Below are 21,256 nucleotides of genomic sequence, written 5' to 3' on the forward strand. Positions count from 1 at the left end.
GTAGTGGAATGATTGACATTGTGTTTGAATGAATGTTTGCAAATTTGATTTTGGTTGGAATTAATCAAATTTAGTCGACTGTTTGAATGAATTAATTGAGTTTAGGAGTGTTAGGATATTTAAAAAAAATATTTTTGTCATAATTTTGATTTTGACATTTATAATAATTGGCGTGTGAATATTTTTAATAAAATTATGATTTTAAGTTTATGATTGATTTTGACATGTATAATAGGATGTTTGAATATATTTTTGCAAAATAACAAAGCTAAAACTGGCATTGAATAAAAACAAATCAAATAAGAAAAGTCAAAACATATGTCAAATACGAAAAAAATGAAAAATTGGAAAATAAAATTTTAAAATAATTATTTTTCAAGTCAATATTTATTAGAAAATATATATCCCTAAAATTCAAAATACGAAAAATGTCCAAATTTTAGAACCACCCATTCCTCTTTTTAAGATGTATTCTTCAATTTGAGAAATAAAAATGAAAATTTGTTATGATTACGAAATAATAGTAGTGCAATGAATATTAAAAGTATAACAATATTTCTTCCTTCTTGGCTTAAGCTCTGAATGAACCCAAGCAAACTGTCTTCGAGTATTTTCTAGAGGGAGCTTCTGTGATATGTGAAACACTTGCATTAGCGAAGACCAATTCAGAGCACTTCTTCCTCCATCACTTGAAGCTTCGGGACTGAGAATTGCATTGGACTTTAGAAATGGTGTGCAAATTTGCTAGAGGCAAACCAAAATTTTTGAAATGAGTTCAACCTAGGTTTGTGTCGTCCCTTGAAGCAACGACAATAAGAGTCAAGTGGCAAAACTACGATCCTTCGGCTATGGCATGTAGAAAATGGATGCTAGCAGTTAAAAAAATTGATACCTCACACGAGTCGAGTAAATACCATGATTGAACCATAAATTCACTGCATCTACCAAATCCAATTTAAATGTTTCTTCAGAGCAATGATGATCCTCAAATTTAATTTAATCAGGTTTGTAGGTCGTAAACTCCCTTCAAACCCATATAATCCTTCCCAGGACTTTCTTTTATCGATTAAGATGCAAAAATGCTTACAAAATATTTTGTAAGAAGCGACTGGTATTCTTACCTCAAATATGATGCAATTTTACCATCAACTCTAAAATATAGTGCAAACTTTCCAATTTGTTACAGAAATTAAATATCCATCAAGCAAGAGTTAGTAGGTCTTGCATGCTTGTCACACATGTAAACAAGTTAAGGAGAAAAATATCAATAACGTACTATACTATATATGGTGCAATTTTGCCCAAAATCCTATATAATTGTGCAAGAATCCCCATGTAAAAACAAAGACATGCCAGCAAACATTGACTGTGTATGTAAAAAAATAAATAAATAAATTGAAATTTTATTTCACCCAAAGTGTAAATAAAGAAATACATATATATGTTTGCAATTGTCTTGACTAACACTAATCCTAAGTATACTATTTTATTTTGTTACACTTTACAATTAGGAGGAGAGGAAAGGGAGTGTGAATTAACTTGGTTAGCACGCGCGCACACGCACGCGCGCACAGAGAGAGAGAGAGAGAGAGAGAGAGAGAGAGAGAGAGAGAGAGAGAGAGAGAGAGAGAGAGAGAGAGATTTGGCTGTAATGTGCGACAAAATAAAATGTCTGCACCTGATTACCTTCATCTATTTATTAGGACAAAATTGAAGGCATATATTTCTATGCACGTAGTTTATATCAAATAAAATTTCAATGTTTCTAGCGTTCATGTTCACCATTTGCTGCCGCTTTTAGGATTGATCAATGGGCAAAATTGCATTATAATGTATTATTTCATGGATATATTTGCTGCTATATCCCATTTACACACATGACGTAACTTGTGAGATTCACAATCCTTACTCAACGGATGTCAGGTTTCTGTTGCGGTTTTGGGAGTTTTGTACCATTTTTTAGAATTGATAGATAAAATTCTACTATATATTCTTCAGTTAAGGATGGTACGGTAGCTCCTCATGAAATATTTTATGAGTATTTTTACATTTTAACTTTTCTTTTATTTGTGGCACAGTGAAAAGAGGCAACATCTGCTTTATGCAAAAACCTCCACGTAGCAACATAATGTTGTGTGTGAAGTGAAAGAATGCCTAGTCGAAGCCTCAGCCTTTGAAAATCTTGCATTGGGCTTAAATAATTGGGCTCTACGATAACACTAATAGTTTATTATTTATACTTTTTTAATTATTGTGACCAATTTGTGCTTGGAATTTCTTACTTGTATATGGCTTCCCCTCCTAGCTCCCCAAACTGGATGAGTGATGGTCCATCCTCCAATCAATCAGAGTGCTGTTATACATGCGCAGGCAAGCGTTCAGTGGAATGAGAGGGTCAGGAGATTTCAATATATATACTGTTAAAAGAATCATGTCAACATGATTTTTGTATATTAAATTATAATCTTCCAAAGAGCTGGGTTATTTTTCTTGGATAAAGAAAACAGGAAACAGAGCAGCGATTTTGAGAACTGAAGCCATCTTTGGTTGGCCTGTTAATGAGTTTCATAGTTGTTATTATTTTTCTTAGATAAATAGAACTCTTATATCTTTATTTTTTTATTTCTTACAAATGTCCTCTTAATAAAAGTTTAGAATAATCCAAATAACAGCTTAGTTCAATTTTTACAAAATTAGTTGTGAAATTTCAAATTAAAAAAAAAACTGTAAAGGTCAAAGAACTTTGAAGGCGATGGAGAGCATATTAAAGCAGAATGTTTATCAAGTTTTCTTTTGCTATTACTTGTAAACATTAAGAGTTGTGAGACATTAGTAGAAAGGTTTTTTTTCGAATCAATAATAAAATTTGAGTCCTTTTTTTTTTTGTGAATTTCAGTCTCAAGAAAGTTATATCTGAAGCCTAGAGCTGAAATTTGAGTCACCTCTGACAAGCCAGCCCTGAATAATCTAAAAAATTTTAAGGTTGGCTTGAGAGTCTAATTTGTTATTTTGGGCTTATTCACATCACTTGAATAAGCTCAAATTTAAATAGACTTTATTTGAATAAGATTATAATTGAACATCTTAATTTTTTAAGATAACATTTTGTAAGGTTCTTCTTTGATATTAAAATGCTACAAGAATCCTTAAATGATATTTTGTCAAATTAAATTCAAACAAATAATTTTTTACTTACTTAAAAGCACTTTCTCAAAGTGAAAAGTTGAAAAGTTTTGGTTGGAGATTTTACAACTGTCCATTATCTTATTATTTCTTTCAGTATCTTCATTATCATCAATTTGTAGATTTTTACATTATATTTGAGCTGGAAACCTATTCTTATAAATAAGCAGATAAGAAATATTTCTCTCATTGATATTAAACTATATATCTCATTTTCCTTCTCAGTTTCTATTATTTATAACAAAATTAACATTTTTTAACAAATCCTTTCTCAAGAATTATTTTTTCAAGTTCAGAAAAATGGTTATATTAATTATTTTTAAATATCTAAAATTCAAGGATAATATTTTTTTAATCTCAGTTTAAAATCTAAAAAGAAAGAGTATAACAAATTGAAATACACGCATCCATGCTTACACGCATGCATGTATACATACAAATAGCAAAGCTAAAATAGAAATTTTCAAAAAATCAATCAAATAAGAAATCGTAAAAGCATTTTCCAAATAGAACAAATGAAAAAATGGCAAATAATTAATTTTCTAGTCAATATTTTTTATGAATTATTTTTCAAGTTAAGGACAAAAAATTTGTTATAATTGCTTGCAAATAATAGTAGTACAATTTCTTCCTTCTTTCTTAGATCCCCTCACTTCCTTTATGGCTTGGGAAAAAAAAAAAATCTCGTATTGCTTGACGCTGAATTTTGTTTTTTGTTTTTTTTTTGGAAAAATTGTGCTAATTTGGCAAAGCAAGTTTAACACCCAAAATATTGGGAAAAAAAATTTCAAGTCAATATTTTTTATGAATTATTTTTTAAGTTAAGGACAAAAAATTTGTTATAATTGCTTGCAAATAATAGTAGTACAATTTCTTCCTTCTTTCTTAGATCCCCTCACTTCCTTTATGGCTTGAAAAAAAAAAAAATCTTGTATTGCTTGACGCTGAATTTTGTTTTTTTGTTTTTTTTTTGAAAAATTGTGCTAATTTGTCAAAGCAAGTTTAACACCCAAAAAATTGGGAAAAAAAATTTCAAGTCAATATTTTTTATGAATTATTTTTTAAGTTAAGGACAAAAAATTTGTTATAATTGCTTGCAAATAATAGTAGTACAATTTCTTCCTTCTTTCTTAGATCCCCTCACTTCCTTTATGGCTTTGAAAAAAAAAAAAAAACTTGTATTGCTTGACGCTGAATTTTGTTTTTTGTTTTGTTTTTTGAAAAATTGTGCTAATTTGGCAAAGCAAGTTTAACACCCAAAAAATTGGAAAAAAAAAAAAGTTAACTCGCTGCCAGTGAAAATAAGGCAATTATAATACATGAGAAACAAAAATTGAAGAAGGACGAAATATAATACAAACAGGAAGCAAAGAGAGGTCAGCACACTCATTAATCATTAACATCATGAAACGCGAAAGAAGCCTACAAGATGCTGAGGAAGATCCTCTTGATCTTGAGAAGAATGGAGCAGAAGCTCAGATTATTAGTGAAAGATCAATGATGAATCCATTCAAGAATCTGATGACCCAAGTGACAATGATGATCCTCACGGAGATCAGAATGAGAGAGATAATGCAGCAGATTATCCAATTTCGAGAGAAGAAGTCGATATCAGCCAATGTATAAGTCATTTCAGCATAATCATTAGCATCATGAAACGTAAACGAAACCTACAAAAACCGATGAAGATACACAGGATCATCTTGAAAAGGATGGAGCAGAAGATCAGATAATCAGTACTGAAAGAGCCGATGACGAATCCATTCAAGAACCTGACCCCACTGACAATGATCTTCACGAAGATCAGAACGAGAGAGATAGGGACGGCAATCCTGAGATTGATGATGCTGGGCAGAGGGAAACATACGAAAGTGATCAAGAATCCAATGATGGTGATGATCAATCGCATGGTCCCTTACAAATTAAGGATGCAGAAAACTATTTGAAACAGTGAAAGAAACATTTCACAGCAAAAGGCAAAAAGGTGATCTGTTCGCAGCAATCTTCAGAGATTTCAAAGCTCAAATGTAAATATAATTCCCCTCCGCTATTTGTTCCTTTGCTTTTGTTGAAGAGGGCGCAAAAAATAAGTGAAACTTTAAATAATTGAAAATAACTTATTAAGTCCAATGTTAATTTTTAAATGATATGCTTACAACAATTCAAGTCAAATAATAACAGTGGATCTCAATTGTCCATATTTTTTATTTTATTTTATTTTTTCCCTATATTTTGTCACTTTTTTTTTTTGAAAACTTTAAAATAGTGTAATGAACCCAAACCATATGGACTCTTCACAAGGCCCAACTACAAGGCATGCAATGACCACGTGCATGGAGCAATACGACGTAGTAAGAGAGAGAGAGAGATAAGGAAATCATGGAAACTACGTGAATTAGAGGAGGTGGAGGGGATATAACACTGCGAAAACTGTTAGTAGTGGGTGTGGAATATTTTGGAATCTTCTCTCTGTGGACTCTCTCTCTCCCTCTATGATTTCTTTCTACTTCTTGGCATTTCTTGCTTTCTTCTTCCTAGGAACTCTTAGCTGTAGTTTCATTTTCAATTTGAACGATGCTGTGTAATGCTGAAATATGATTGCTGATATCCATTAATAATACTCAATTCCTAGAATTACCTCATACTTTATAGTGTTCATTTCATTTGGTGCTCTCATTGAGAGATGGCAGAAAACACGAGACTCAAGGAGTTGCAAGCGGACATGAAGAAGAACAATGAGTTCAGGGAAGATGCAACGGGAAGATTCAAAATAATCAGGCTTTGATGGAAGTGTTGATGCGTTCAATTGATAATTTAAACCAACGTTTTAAGCAACCCAGTCCCAACAACTCTGTGGGTTCATCATCCACTAGTTACATTCTGGTATGGCCACCCTCGAACTATTATTATGGTGCTAACAAACAGGTTAAAATGGATTTTCCTAGGTTTGATGGTATAGATGCTTTGAAGTGGTTGTTTAAGGCTAAGCAATTTTTTAAGTATTATGAGGTTCCAGATTCTTAGAGGCTCATCATAGCTTCAGTTCATCTAAATAGCAATGTTCTACCTTGGTTCCATATGCTAGAGAAGACACAATAGATTCCGAATTGGAATTCCCTTACGCATGCCAGTGAAGATCAATTTGGCCCTTCCAAGTTTAATTACGCGGGAGCTTAGCTATTTAAATTGACTCAACAAGGGTCATTCGAGGATTATAACTCTAAGTTCACATCACTAGCCAACAGAATAGAGGATATGAATAAGAAGGCACTATTGGATTGTTATATAGGGGGACTAAAACCAGAACTTTATCGGGACATCCTGGTCCAACAGCCCGAGATTGTGTTGAAGGCAATGACCTTAGCAAGACTATTTTTAGAAACAACAGTGTATGGAATTTCTGTTGCAAAAAATAGACCACCGTTGAGTAGTGGAGGAATGTGTGCTACTAAGGCTCTCATTCCTTATAGTGGTGGGACAAGTGGGTCGTTGTCTACCCAAAGTGGAGGTGGTAAGACTAACTTACTTCCATTGTTACTGACCCCAAGCACTCCTCCTATCAAGAGAATAACCCCAGCCGAGATATAGATATGAAGGGAGAAGGGGTTGTGCTATACTTGTGATGAGAAATTCTCGCCCACTCACCAATGCCCAAATAAGTAAATGATGATGTTGCTATATGATGAGGACGAGCACGATGGAATGACAGAGACAGAAAGGGAGGAATCAAATGTAGAGGTAACTTTACATCATCCATCTCTACATGTACTCTATGGGACCCAAGGCACGACGACTATCAGGTTCAGGGGAACCATCTATGGAATCAAAATTCAAATACTCTTGGACGATGGTAGCTCCGATAACTTTATATACCCGAGGATTGTACAACACTTGGGCATACCGATTGAGCACACTACGGACATACATGTTCTGGGAGGCACTGGACAGATAATGATGAGTTTTGGCATGGTCAAAGATATTCTGGTAAAAGTTTGTGATTAAGTGCTACCATTAACCTTATTTGTATTGCATGTGGTAGGGGTTAACATAGTAATAGGCACTGATTGGCTTGAAACATTAGGACCTCATGTGGCAGATTATAGCACTTCCACTATCAAGTTGTACAGAATAGACGATTCATTACTTTAAAGGGCTTTTGGGGACCACCACTGGCACAAGCCTAATTTGATAATTTGACCATTTAGTGTGGATCCAATAGGTTGACTCCATAGCTAATTTGTTTATGGTGGAACGAATAGAAGAGATCCCCATAGAACTTATAACGGAAAATTCAAGTGCAGAATTAACTTCAATTATGGAGAAGAACTACTCTGTTTTTGAGGTACCCCATGGATTACCTCTGATCAGAGATCATGAACACCAGATTGAGCCATTACCTGGCACCAGCCTTGGAAAGTGAGGCCGTATCAATATCCATTTAGCCATAAAATGGAAATTGAGAAAATAGTAAGTGAACTACTCGAAGACAGCCTGATACAACCCAGTTCAAGTCCCTTTTCAGCTCCAGTTATATTGGTGAGGAAGAAAGATGGTACGTGGCACTTTTGTGTCTACTACAGAGCTTTAAATGCTATAACTATAAAAGATTCCTTCCCAATGCCGACGGTGGATGAGTTGATTGATGAACTTCATGGCTCAGTTTTCTACTCTATGTTGGATCTTCGGTCAGGTTATCATCAAATCCTTATGAGAGAAGTAGATCGAGAGAAAATAGTTTTTAGAACTCATCAAGGATTATGCGAGTGGATGGTGATGCCCTTCAAACTTACGAATGCACCGACGACCTTTCAAGCCCTTATGAACACCATTTTTCGGCCATTTCCCAAATGCTTTGTTTTGATTTTCTTTGACAATATTTTAATATATAGCACCACATGGGATTTACATTTATAGCATCTTGATATGGTATTGACACAACTGGAGGAACATAGATTGTTTGCAAAAAGGGAAAAGTGTGCTTTTGGATAGAAACGTATTAATTATCGAGGCCACATGGTCTCAGTATATGGGGTAGAGATAGATCAAAATAAAGTGGCTACCATATAGGCATGACCCACTCCTATAAATGTGACACAATTAAAAGGCTTTCTTAGATTGAGTGGGTATTATACACTATTTGTTAAGGACTATGCACGTCTAGCTAGCCCATTAACAAAACTATTAACCAAAGATGGTTTTGATTGGACTTCATCAGCTTAGAAGGCATTCAAGACCCTTAAGGATGTGTTGAGCTGTGCCCTAATACTCATGCTACCCAACTTCATGAAGCCTTTTGTTTTGGAGACAGACGCATCCGGAATTGGCATAAGGGCTGTTCTCAACCAAGAAGGACATCCTATAGCATTTTTCTCTTAAAAACTCTCTCCATGGATGCAAGCACAATCAGTGTATACTCAAGAATTATAAGCTATAACAGAGGCTGTCTCTAAATTTAGACACTATCTCTTTGGACACCATTTCACTATCTGAACTAACCATACTAGTTTATGGCACCTAATGAATTAGAGTTTGCAGACTCCAGAACAGGAAGCGTGTTTGCCTAAGTTGTTGGGATACCATTTCAATATTGAATATAAGCCAGGGAGTAATAACCAAGTGGCTGATGCCCTATCAAGGGTAACTCTTATGGCTGTCACACAACTGTTAGGAGATTTTATGGATGAAGTATATCAATTTGTTCGTACCTCCCTTATGATTCACGAATTGAAAGAAAAAGTGATACAGGACCCTCAAGCTTTGAAGGGGTACCAGATTCGTCATCAAGATTTGTATTGGAACCAATGTCTGTTAATTCCTCATGATGCTCCTACACTAATTACTCGTATTTTAGATGAATTTCATTCTTCTATACTCAAGGGACATGCTGGTTTTTTACGAACTTTCCATCATATTGCTGCTCTATTTTACTAGGTTCGCATGCGACGAGATATTAGGAACTACATACGACAGTGCACCATTTGTTAGCAAGCCAAACTTTCTCAACTACATCCTTCAGGGCTCTTACAACCACTGCCAGTTCCAGATTGGATTTGGAAGACATTGCGATGGACTTTATAACGGGACTACTAGTAGTGAATGGATACTCTGTTATCTTAGTAGTCATTGATCGTCTCTCTAAATATGGATACTTCATCCCTTTGACAACTCACTATACTAGCAAGCATGTTGCAGATGCTTTTCTGACACAGGTAGTTAAGCTACATGGCCTGCCTTGAACTATAGTTTCAGACCGAAATAAAGCTTTCACTAGTATTTTTTGACGACACCTCCTTAAGTTACAGGGCATGCAGTTGTGTATGAGTTATGCCTACCACCCTGAGACTAACAGGACAATCTAAGGCTTTAAATAAGTGTCTTAAGCTTTACCTTCGTTGTTTTGTGTTTAAGTATCCTCGTCGCTGGCTATATTATTTACCATAGGTAGATTTTTGGTACAATACCTCCTACCACACGTCCATTGGCATGGTTCCCTTCAAAGTAGTATATAGTAGAGACCCGCCGCCACTTCTCCGTCATTTTTTATTGGAAGATACTCTGTTTGATGTTCATCAATAGTTGGCAAAATGGGATCAATTATTGGACGTGCTTAAGCTAGATTTGCATAAAGCTCAAGCTTGCATGAAGAGATTCGCGGACAAGAAACACACTGACGTCAAGTTCAAGTAGTTGATTGGGTATTGGTCAAGCTACAACCTTATCAACAACATTCCGTCCATCTTTGCAAATTCCAAAAACTAGCTATGAAGTATTTTGGTCCCTTCCAAGTCATTGAGAAGTTAGGCACTGTTGCTTATAAACTTGCTCTGCCCCTACGTGCCCGTATTTACCTTGTGTTCCACGTTTCCCTCCTCAAGCCATTTCATAGAGAACAACCAAAGGAATCCTATTTTCCTTTACCAGTGTTGTTGTGTCCTGAAGGTCCCATTACTCAGCGATTAGCCATTGATGATGGTTGGGTAGTGCAACAGGGAGCTACATGGCAGAAACAATACATGATCAATTAGGAGGGGTCTACTAGTCACACCTGGGAAAGTGAGGAGGATATCCACACATTATACCTACATCTAAACCTTGAGGACAAGGTTGTTTCTAATGGGGAGGGTAATAATGTAATGAACCCAAACTATATGGACTTTTCACAAGGCCCAACTACAGAGGCATGCAATGACCACGTGCATAGAGCAATACGACGTAGTAAAAGAGAGAGAAAGAAATCATGGAAACTACGTGAATTAGAGGAGGTGGAGGGGATATAACACAGCGAAAACCATTAGTAGTAGGTGTGGAATATTTTTGGAATCTTCTCTGCGAACTCTCTCTCTTCCCTCTACAATTTCTTTATGCTTCTTGGCATTTCCTGCTTTCTTCTTCCTGGGAACTCTTAGTTGTAGTTTCATTTTCAGTCTGAACGATGCTGTGTAATGCTGAAATATGATTGCTGATATCCATTAATAATACTTAGTTCCTAGAATTACCTCATACTTTATAGTGTTCATTTCAAATAGCCCTATATATTAAGTTTTGTTTCAATTTTTTTTTCTTTTCTCTTTAACTCATATTCAAGTTTACTAACATATATGTGTACCTGTGTTTTAAATTTGTTGCAGGTGTAACATTGCAGATTTCATAGCAAGGATGAAGAAAGTATTGGAGGGGCACGACTTTTTGATCTTGGAATTAAACAAGTTCTTGCCCAAAGGATCTAAGAAAATTAAAGTTAAAAAGAAGCCAAGCAAGATCGATCCCAGCAAATGTGAACGTTATATCAGTTACTTGTGTTTGCCTGAGCATTATCAGAGTCCTATAGTTAGTTGTAGATCTGAGCTTGATGCTTCAGTGTTAAACGATCGCTTCGTATTGAACCCTCAAGGTCCTAAAGACTCTTCTAAATCCAAAAGATTATTGTTCAATGAGTATCAGCAAGCATTGTTCAAAATTGAAGGTGAACAGTTTGAAATGGACAAGTTATTGGGGTCTCTGAGGTCAGCCTCTGAACGAGTGAAGGAAGTGAATAAGAACATACTTGAGAATAAGATCAACGTGAATAAGGGTCCACTTCGTGTTGAAGAACACTTTAGGGTTTCACATTTAAGGATTATGGAACGTATATTTGGTGAGCATGGTCTTGATGCTATAGAGGAATTACGAAACAACTCAAATATTGCTTTGCCGTGGATGCAAAAGGATCTTGAAGAGCAACACACGAAGTTGAAGCAATGTCGTGAACGACTCAACATGGTTTGGGCTCAAGATTATGCTGACAATGCAAATCACTTATTTAAAATCATATATAGCTTTGTCAGACCATTGTTAATTTCATGACGCAAGCACTTTTACAGTTGGTATTGTAGTGGAATAATTGAGATTGTGTTGTTTCAATGAATGTTTGCAAATTTGATGTTGGTTGGGATTAGTCAAATTTAGCGGAATATTTGGATGAATTAATTGAGTTTACAGATGTTTGAATATTTCCAAGAAAATTATAGTTTTTTAAATTTTGACATGTATAATAATTATATTGAGGTTTAGTTTACATATTTTTAAGAAAACTATAGTTCTGTATTTATGATTGATTTTGACATTTAATAGAGTGCTTGAATATATTTTGGCAATATAACAAAACTAAAAACTACATTGAATAAATCAAATAAGAAAAGTCAAAACATTTTTCAAATACCAAAAAAGATGAAAAATTGGAAAATAAAATTTTAAAACAATTATTTTTCAAGTCAATATATTTTAGAAGCTATCCTTAAAATTTAAAATACGAAAAATGTCTAAAATTTAAAATCACCCATTCCTCTTTTCAAGATTTACTTTTCAAGTTGATAAATAAAAATAAAAATTCGTTATAATTGCAAAATAAATAGTAGTACAATTAATATTAATATTGTTACAATAGTTCTTCCTTGTTTCTTAGGTCACGCCTTCACTTCTATTATATTACTTGAATAAGAGTAAGAGAAAATAATCATATGAAGAACCTATATCTTAAATACATATATAATAAAAAAAAACTCTTTTATTGGTTAGCACTGGTTTTTTAATTTAGGTAGCTGGAAAAACTGAGTTTAGTAAACCCAAAAAAAAAAAAATATTGAGAAAAGGTAGCTGACTACTAGAGAAAAGGCATTATTCTTTATATAGTTTACTTCTTTCATATTATGGTTGACATGTGTAAATTGTGTTTATACTTTTCTATCATGGCAATTCCTTGTATATGCTTGATTCTTAATTATCAATTACTATGATAGCTGACTAGTATCCCCTATAGGGTTTTGAGTTCCACTACTAGAAACTATTAGACAGTGGTTGTTGGAAAGATGCAGCCCCTTTCAAAGAGACAAAACTTGAGATGTTTTTCTTTTTTTTTTTGTTATAACCATTTAGCATCCGAAGCTGATGCCTCGACTAATCCGAATTTGAACATTGTGGGACCCCCAAAGGGGTAGCTCTTCCAAGTATTTTTTTTCCCATTCTCATCACCCTAGAGATTCGACCCAAGAGCTGATGGTTAAAAAAACTTAGACCCCTTGCTATCGGAGGCAACATGAGTTGGTAACTTCAGATGTTAAGATGGACACAAATGGCTGAATGTAAAGACGCTACTGAATGAAGTGAAAAGACGAACAACTCCATCTCTCCTATATTTTGGGCCTCCAAGCAGCTGCATTACAGCTTAAAGGTCCACTAGTTGGTCCTAAAAAAAAAAAAAAAACTTAAAGGTTCATTGCAAAATCATGTATCTACAAATAATAATTTGAGTTGTCTGGCTAACTCGAATAAGTTAAAAGCCTTAAGTATTAGGCCAGGTTAATTAGATATAAAAAGTTTTTTTATATATTTAGATATTTTGAATTCAATCCGAGTAAAATCAATACAAATGGAACCTAATTAAAATAAGTTTAAGCTATCTAAGTTATCTATTTTAATCATATTCAAGATTTTAAATTTTTTTCAAGAATATCATATTCAAGACTTTAAATTTTCCTCAAGAATATTACTTTTGAATATATTTTTAGTGATGTCACATCAATTATTAACTCTTGGTGTGCAATCATTTCATTTCTATTTCTCTTTTAGTTCATGTTTTTTATTGTTATGGTCATTGCTAGAATTTACAAGAACCCATTTTTTAATTGAGAACAATCGTTGTCATCTAAATTTAATATTTCGGTAACAATTATTACATATTAACAAAGCATGGGAAAGAAGAAACAACAAAACATGGTAAGAAACATAGGTTCTGTTGGAATTACCAATCCACCGTAATGAAAATTGGGTTATTGTGTTGAATTAATAAACAAATATTTGGTGTATTTTGATTTAATGTAGAATATTCCACCGTTAAAATTCTCTCTATCATGAGATGAATTTATAACAATTATAATTTCTTGTTTCGTGGAGACCTTACATGTTATAAATAGTGGTAGATGGTTGAAAGGAAAACTTAACTTTGAGCAAATATTCCTTCTGTAGTATTTGCTCTTCTCTCTCTCTCTCTTTCTCTCTACTATGCATCTATTGTACATTAAGAAAAGGATTCTAATAATTGTATCTCAACTTGGACGGCCAAGTAGGCTTTACATTGCCTGGATTTGACCCTAGCCCGACTCTTTTTGGATTATTATTTGGTATATAATTATCCTTCAGATTCCCGTAATCTTTATACATATGAAATCACGGTGCGCACTTATTCAATAATTAAGAAATATACACATGACGACAAATGCAACACATAAGCACCATTTTCCACAATGAATAGGGGCCAAGTTGCTTCCTAGAATCTGGATATTATATTCTTGCGCCAACTATGCATCCCACATTCTTCACGACCAAAACTCACGTTATTTTGTCAGCTTCTGCCACTAAAATTCAATCTTATTGGTTTCTCTTTCAATTATGACTTAGGAGAGTTCACATGACGCTCCAACTCATTATTATATATTCTAAGCTAATAAATCAGATGTCACCCTCTTAAAATTATATTTTAGTCAACAAACATTGAAATGTAATAAAATATTTCCCTAAATTAAACTATTGCTACAAATTAATATTTTATATATACTTCATCAATAAAAATTAATATCATATATATATATATATATATATTATTTAAATGCAAATTTTATAGGCATAGTCAAGTAAATGTTGTCATATGATGTTTTCTGTTATCAGATTTTCTTTTTTCTGTTTCTTTTGTTATCTTACATAATTACTTACCTTCTTCATCCAAAAAAAAAAAAATTACTTACCTTCATTGTCTTCAAGTTTATAATGTTTGAGACAATAGTTTTGGTTAAAGTCACAACTTTGTTTCTTTTTTACACTTATTCTAATTATTGTTTAGTTAAATTAAAGGAACCAACTAAAATTGCAACATGGAATTTAAATATATAGAGGCAGACTTTCTATATTTTGAAACTACCCAAAAAGACTCTGTAGTTTGAAGAAAATCAATAACGAAAAAGGCTAGTTTAAAATTATATTTTTACATATATAATTTATCCTTGAACAAAACTATTTAAAAAATTCAAAACTCCACTGTCCTCATCACCTATAAATACCTCTCTACTAATCTCCAATACGCATCAAAACACAGCCATATTTAATTCACAAAGCATCAAGTACTAAAATTAACCCTCTTGCATCTCTGTGAAATAAAAATGGCTCCAAAATCTCTTGCCTTTGTTCTCCTCTCTTTCAATCTTCTTTTCTTCACAATGGTGAGCTCCTCCTATGTTCCAACAGTGCCCTCCACAGGGGCTAACTGTCCCATTGATGCCCTTAAGTTAGGTGTTTGTGCCAAAGTGTTGAATTTGGTGAATGTTAAGGTCGGATCACCACCAACACTTCCATGTTGCAACCTCATTAAGGGTTTGGCTGATCTTGAAGTCGCTACTTGCCTTTGCACCGCCATCAAAGGGAACGTCTTGGGTACCAGACTCAACATTCCGGTCGCCTTAAGCGTCATCCTCAACAATTGTGGCAAGAACAACTCTGGCTTTCAATGTGCCTAGAAACAAATCTGCAATATGATCTGTTTCTAGTTTGTTTTGTCTGTCTGTCTATTAATATTCATTCAAAGGTTTTCATTTTCTGTACGTTCATCGTGTTTTTGGATTACGTTTGTCATTGGTGCTTGCCAATGAATATATTGGTTAATAAAGTTTCTTAATTGTTTGTTGTGAAAGGAGAGAGGGAAGACCACTGATCTTTACTTCTAGGCTTCTTTATTAATATTTGTCTATCTCCGGGTGTTGAATGAAATTTGTAATATTCGAAGGCTTCTTTTAAGAATTGATTCATTGTTTTTCCTCATAAATTGTTACAGTACTAAATCTTTTTTGGGAAAATAACAATTAAGAACTCCTATATAAAATTTATATTAGTCAAAGATTAGTTATTATCAAAACCTGAATAGACACTTATTGATCTGAGTTAGTCTTTTATCAACAAGTATTCATTTAAATTTTCACAACAACTAATTTTAAATTAAGAACAATCTATTAATGCTTGTTTTTCATTCAGGTTTTGACAATAATTTATCTTTGACTAATATAAATTTCATATAAAGATCCTTGATTACTATTTTTCCATCTTTTTTTTGGAAATTGTTGGGGAATGAAATATAAGATTGCATATTGTAGACGTCATTTGATTATTATAATCATAAGAACATTAAAAAGTTACATGGACTTGTCATTATATTTTGACTCTGATTATTATAATCATAACAATATTCAAAACTGGATCCTCAATCGAAATTAAACATGATGATTTCTTGACAAAATTTTCCAAACTCCCAACCCTTATAAAATTGGCTTAAACTGGAGGCTCATGAGGCCCAACCCTTCTTATTCTTGGCTCTACCTAATAGTGTCTTAAATATGATTGACTCTAATAGGAAGACATGTGAAAATAACAAAAGAAAAGGTCATTGAATTGAATCTAATCACTTGGGCTTTAGAATCAAGTGAATTAAAGATTCATAGCTCAAAATTTGGACATTTTATATCTCATCAAGGAGTCTGAGTATCATAGTGCTCATCCCTTGATGAGCATCGGAGACAGTCTAGATTTAATATTTAAACTGTTTATAATTTTTATTTTCATAAATACAATATGTAAAATACATAAAAAAAAAATTAAAATGAATGTCAGAGATTGTTATTTCAACATGAAATGAATGGCTCAGATCAACCGAAATTTAATTGAATTTTTATAATATCTTATTAATATATTTTGTATTTATATAATTTTTAATTTATCGTTTAACTTTTTCACAGGTGATAAGTTCAGAAACAAAATAAGGTGTTTAATTTTTAAATATGTACAAAAGTAAAAATATATTAAAAATGAGTTATTATTAAAATAATGTTCTTTTAAAAAAATGTAATATTTTTTAAGAAAGCGTTTTCTATTTACATGTGACCAAAGTCTTTGGCTTAAAAATTCATAAATCATAAGGCTTTCGTGAAAGTAAAAGTTTGTCCATATTTTAGCAACGGGAGAAACTACATTTATGTTTTTTTTTTTGGGTCTCGAGACTGTGTTGCGCAAAAATATATAAACACAATTAATGAATGTTTGATCTTACTTTCAACTTTACATTTTCTAAGCTCTATTGGTTTATTTCAAATTAGTTTTATATCAAGAGTTGTACTTCATGCAATTATTAATTGTGCAAATTAGATAACCAGTCTCCTTTCATATAAATCCCATTGTCTTTTCTATCATTTGTGTATCATTAAAGAAGTTGACTCTGACCTCAATAGATTTAGGAACTTATTATTATGATATAAATTCATGGCAATCTACTCAAACATTATGTTTAATTATTGTTTGGAATAACAAAGAGAACATTTATAAAATATTTATAGACTTCTTATTTAATAATATTCCTAAAAGCTTAGTTGATGATATAACACAATGACGTCATATAATTTATTTAACCAACTCTTTCTAATGAGACAAGACTTACTCTTGTTACTGTGACTTTGCTTTGCCTAGCTTTCACAGGCGAAATAGCCATGTTCATGTCAGATAAAATTTAACCCAACCTAACTTAAATGTGGCAAAAAGTTTTTTTGTTTTGTTGATTTGTTTCCAAGGCTTTTTCCAAATATGGATGCATCGTAACAAGATGAATGGTAGATATCTTTTTTTTATTTTTTGTGCATACGTGTTCATTCTCTTATTGAAAACAATTATATTCAAGGTATGATTGGATACTAAATATAGACATATCCCAAAAAAGGTTTGAATCTTAGTTCGTTATGTTTGAGAAATAGCCTATTCTATTTATGTGTATATTGAAAACAGAATATGTTGTTAAAGAGTTTGATATAGAATCACTTGTATAAATTATTTTAATGACATCAAAGAAGGAAGAATTAAGCTTTTTTTTATTCAAAAGAAATGTTAAACTTTGATATATCATGTAATTAAAATATTATTAGTTAAATACTTAAATGTTATGTTATTTTTTCGTTAAACATTTGACCTTCTAGATTCCAAAGTTAGTTCTACCCCTAATGGGAGTCACATTCTTTTTTTATTAGTTGATAAGAATGAGAGTCACATTCTATAAAGCAAAAACTTCTCATAAAGATACATATTCACATATTGCCCGAAGACAAACAAACAAGGGAAAAACAGGTGAATTTTTTCTTAATCCTGTACATTGCAAGAAGCATTTTCTAGTCATTTCTGACGTATGTTTGATCACCCAAATATCCCTTCAACTAAATCCTTTTAGGTGTGAGAGGGTGCGATCGAAATCGATCAAAGAGCATTTTTGGAAACGGACACCCCTTTCATTACGCCAAACGAAATTTTCAGTTTTTGGGGTGGTCCTGTTGGCATTATGTATTAGGCTGTGTCGGGCTATGTTGCAGTTTATATTAACCATGTATATGTATTTGATAATAAAATTAGGTTGGGGTAGAAATATCATAAAAAAGGCAGTTAGTAATTTTTTTATTACTTGTAATTTGGAGGCAATTCTGTTCTCAATACATGATTGAGCATCAATTAATATATATGTTATACAATCACTAGATGACAAATAAAAAAAGTTAATAAGTTACAATTCTCATAGATTAATTGATTGGATCGACAGTCCAACCAATAATATAATAATTAAATAAAAAATAATATTTATATGTGCTCGTGCTCTCGTGCACGTGCGCGTGCACACACACGTATATATAAATGAAATATTAAAAATATGTGATAATTAAAAGTTGTTCCCCATAACATAAGAAGTTATACTTTTTTTTTCATCTGCATAGTTTTTTATTTACCTTGTTTGTCTTTTAAAATACATAATTTTTTAATTTTGTTTACATTTTAATTCGTACAATGTTAATAGACAAATCATGCAGTCAAAATTTTACAATAATAACTCGGAAGAAAGTTGACATAAATGTTTTTAAATTGAATAAAAAATTATTATTAAATTAAAAGTAGAAAAGAAAAAATAGTTTGAAGTGGTCCACTCATTCGGGTTTCCAAGTTAACTCTAATTCTATCAAAACCGTTCGATTCCAAGCAGTTCAAAATGATCCAACTCCCAAAATAAGTTAATGAGTTGTACCAATAAAACTCTTGTAGGGGGGTGGCAATTTAATGGTTCGACTGTTTGGGTTAGTTCAATTCTTAAAACATTGATCTTACATATATTAACACACACACAAACGCAATGAAATGCATGTTATTAGTGGGGAAATTTCCCCTACAGTCATATGAATAGGTCCCTCATTGTCTCTAAAATATTCTTCATAAAGAAACCTCATGTTTTGTGCCTAATTGAGTCATTTGATTTGAAGAGTAATTCACATGATTCTCCTAATTAATTATTCAAAGGGATCAATGCGAGAAATATCTATTTAAGTTATGTAACAAAGATCTTGATGTGTGTGTGTATTAATGTATAGTAAAAATGCATTGTTCAAAATTTGGGAATGGTGTGGCGTGCTACCTGATAAGTGCCAGAAATCTGATAAACGTATATCAGTTTTCATAATTATCATTTGAGCTATTTTATGTCTTCATTACCTTTTATATATATAGATAGACACACATGCACACACACAATATGCTCTACACAATCACTGGCATATGCATTCATTGTATTCAAATTAATAAGTTTTAGCTTTTTTTTTTCCGTTTACTTTCTCCTTTATAGTAAGATGGGGTCCTCACCATACCATTCATAATTTAAGAGCAATAAATTTTAATATTAATTTTATATGTTATAGTTATTTTAAATCTTTACGCACCATATTAATTACATTTTTTTAATTATAATACTTCTTTCACGTGGTCATTGTCAAGTCTATTTTTCTATTTTTGACCAACCTTTTATCACAATTATTATAAATTTCTTCTTTGAAATAATAAGTATTTTTCAAGGAAGTGGATACTCTATGCAGCCCCTCCCTATAGCCTTACAAGTATTTCAGGAATGCCTTTAAAGTATTTATTTAATACGATTGCATATTTCAGTATTCAAATTCAAGACCAAAACATAAAGTACTCAACTTTCTTGATTAGTTGAATTAAGCGTCCATGGATAAAATAAACAAATAATTTTAAGCTATTAATAAAACTTTAACTTGCATAATTTATAGCCGCAACAAAATAAATAAATAAACAATTTAATATAAAACATTAATAATGGTATACAATTAAATTTATGTATTTTTAGATGGTAATTAATTATAAAGCAATTAAATTTGTCAGTAAAATAATTAAATTTGAACCATTCCTTTTATTATGTAAGCCACCGAGTGTTTTTTGCATGAGAGAGTGGTTAAAGAAATTACAAGTAATTTCAAATACTCAAGTCCAAAAATGCCATAATCCTTACCTATAAATACCTTATCGCTCTCCAACTTCATACACACACACAAACCAAAACACACCCAATTCACGAAAGCATTGAAGGAAATCAAAACTTCTTTTTTTTTTTTTTTTGAGAAAAATGGCTCCAAAATTTCTTGCCTTTATTATCCTCTCTCTCAATCTTCTTTTCTTCACAATGGTGAGCTCCTCCTTTGTGCCTGTAGTGCCATCCATTGAGGCTAATAGCTGTCCTACAGATGTCCTCAAGTTAGGTATATGTGTCGATGTGTTGAATCTGGTGAATATTAACATTGGATCACCATCATCACTAACACTTCCATGTTGCAGCCTCATTAATGGTTTGGTTGATCTTGAAGTTTCTTCTTGCCTTTGCACTGCCCTCAAAGCTAATGTTCTTGGCATCAATCTCAACATTCCAATTGCTTTCAGTTTGATTCTCAACAACTGTGGAATCGACAAAGACAGCGACTTCCAATGCCTTTAAGAGTTCAACAACATCATATGTCGTTTCAAGTTTCTTTTGGATCGGGGGTGTACTTTCGGATCTGTGTGTTTTCATTCTTCATCTAGTTCCTCCAAACTTTAATTAAGTGTTTTAATAATGTATACTATCTGAAAGTTGTGCTATATAGTGTCTAAATTTAATATCTGATCATATATCAAACAAGATTATCCTCAATATGAGAATACCTTTTAACAATAAAAAAAGTAATTGTTTCTTTATCAAAAGGGGAAATGATGACCAAGTCGAGGAATATACATGTGATGCGGCATAACTATATATATATATATATATATATATCACATATAGTTTCTGTTCGTGGTTGAACAAACAGTTTCTTTTTAAAATTTAAGTTTATTGGTTATGATAAAAGAAAAACTTTAATTAACCAAAAGCTATAATAATGATACGGCATAAAAATAAATCAAAGAAATAGATTGACGAAGTATAGGAGGATCATTCTTGATTGAACTGAATTTAAAAAAACAGAGACATATTAGCTTAATCATCTAATCGTAACCTTTTTCTTTGGGTCAAAATGCTTTCATTTATCTTTCACTAGTATAAAAAATATATATTTTAAACTAGTTAGAAAAGCTTTTTAAACTAGTTCATGAATGATGAAAGTCAAAAACTTTCTAAATTGACTGTACAAAGAGGTTTAAAAAATAACTTTTC

The 21,256-nt window shown here is 32.4% G+C and overlaps 2 protein-coding genes across 2 annotated transcripts; both read left to right on the forward strand.

Moving 5' to 3' along the window:
• Positions 1-14,791: 14,791 nt before the first annotated feature.
• On the forward strand, positions 14,792-15,397 carry LOC129307095 (14 kDa proline-rich protein DC2.15-like). Its single transcript, XM_054947960.1, has one exon. It carries the CDS (start codon positions 14,871-14,873, stop codon positions 15,222-15,224), a length of 354 nt encoding a protein of 117 aa, XP_054803935.1. The 5' UTR covers positions 14,792-14,870; the 3' UTR covers positions 15,225-15,397.
• Positions 15,398-20,194: 4,797 nt separating this feature from the next.
• On the forward strand, positions 20,195-20,560 carry LOC129304655 (14 kDa proline-rich protein DC2.15-like). The gene has a single exon (XM_054944380.1). It carries the CDS (start codon positions 20,195-20,197, stop codon positions 20,558-20,560), a length of 366 nt encoding a protein of 121 aa, XP_054800355.1.
• The last annotated feature ends 696 nt before the right edge of the window (positions 20,561-21,256 follow it).

This window comes from Prosopis cineraria, unplaced genomic scaffold (assembly GCF_029017545.1).
Source record: "Prosopis cineraria cultivar Desert tree isolate PC_DT_omini unplaced genomic scaffold, ASM2901754v1 PC3, whole genome shotgun sequence".
NCBI lineage: Eukaryota > Viridiplantae > Streptophyta > Magnoliopsida > Fabales > Fabaceae > Prosopis > Prosopis cineraria.

Coding starts and splice junctions, on each gene's coding strand:
- LOC129304655 (XM_054944380.1), top strand. CDS start 20,195: ATGGCTCCAAAATTTCTTGCCTTTATTATCCTCTCTCTCAATCTTCTT.
- LOC129307095 (XM_054947960.1), top strand. CDS start 14,871: ATGGCTCCAAAATCTCTTGCCTTTGTTCTCCTCTCTTTCAATCTTCTT.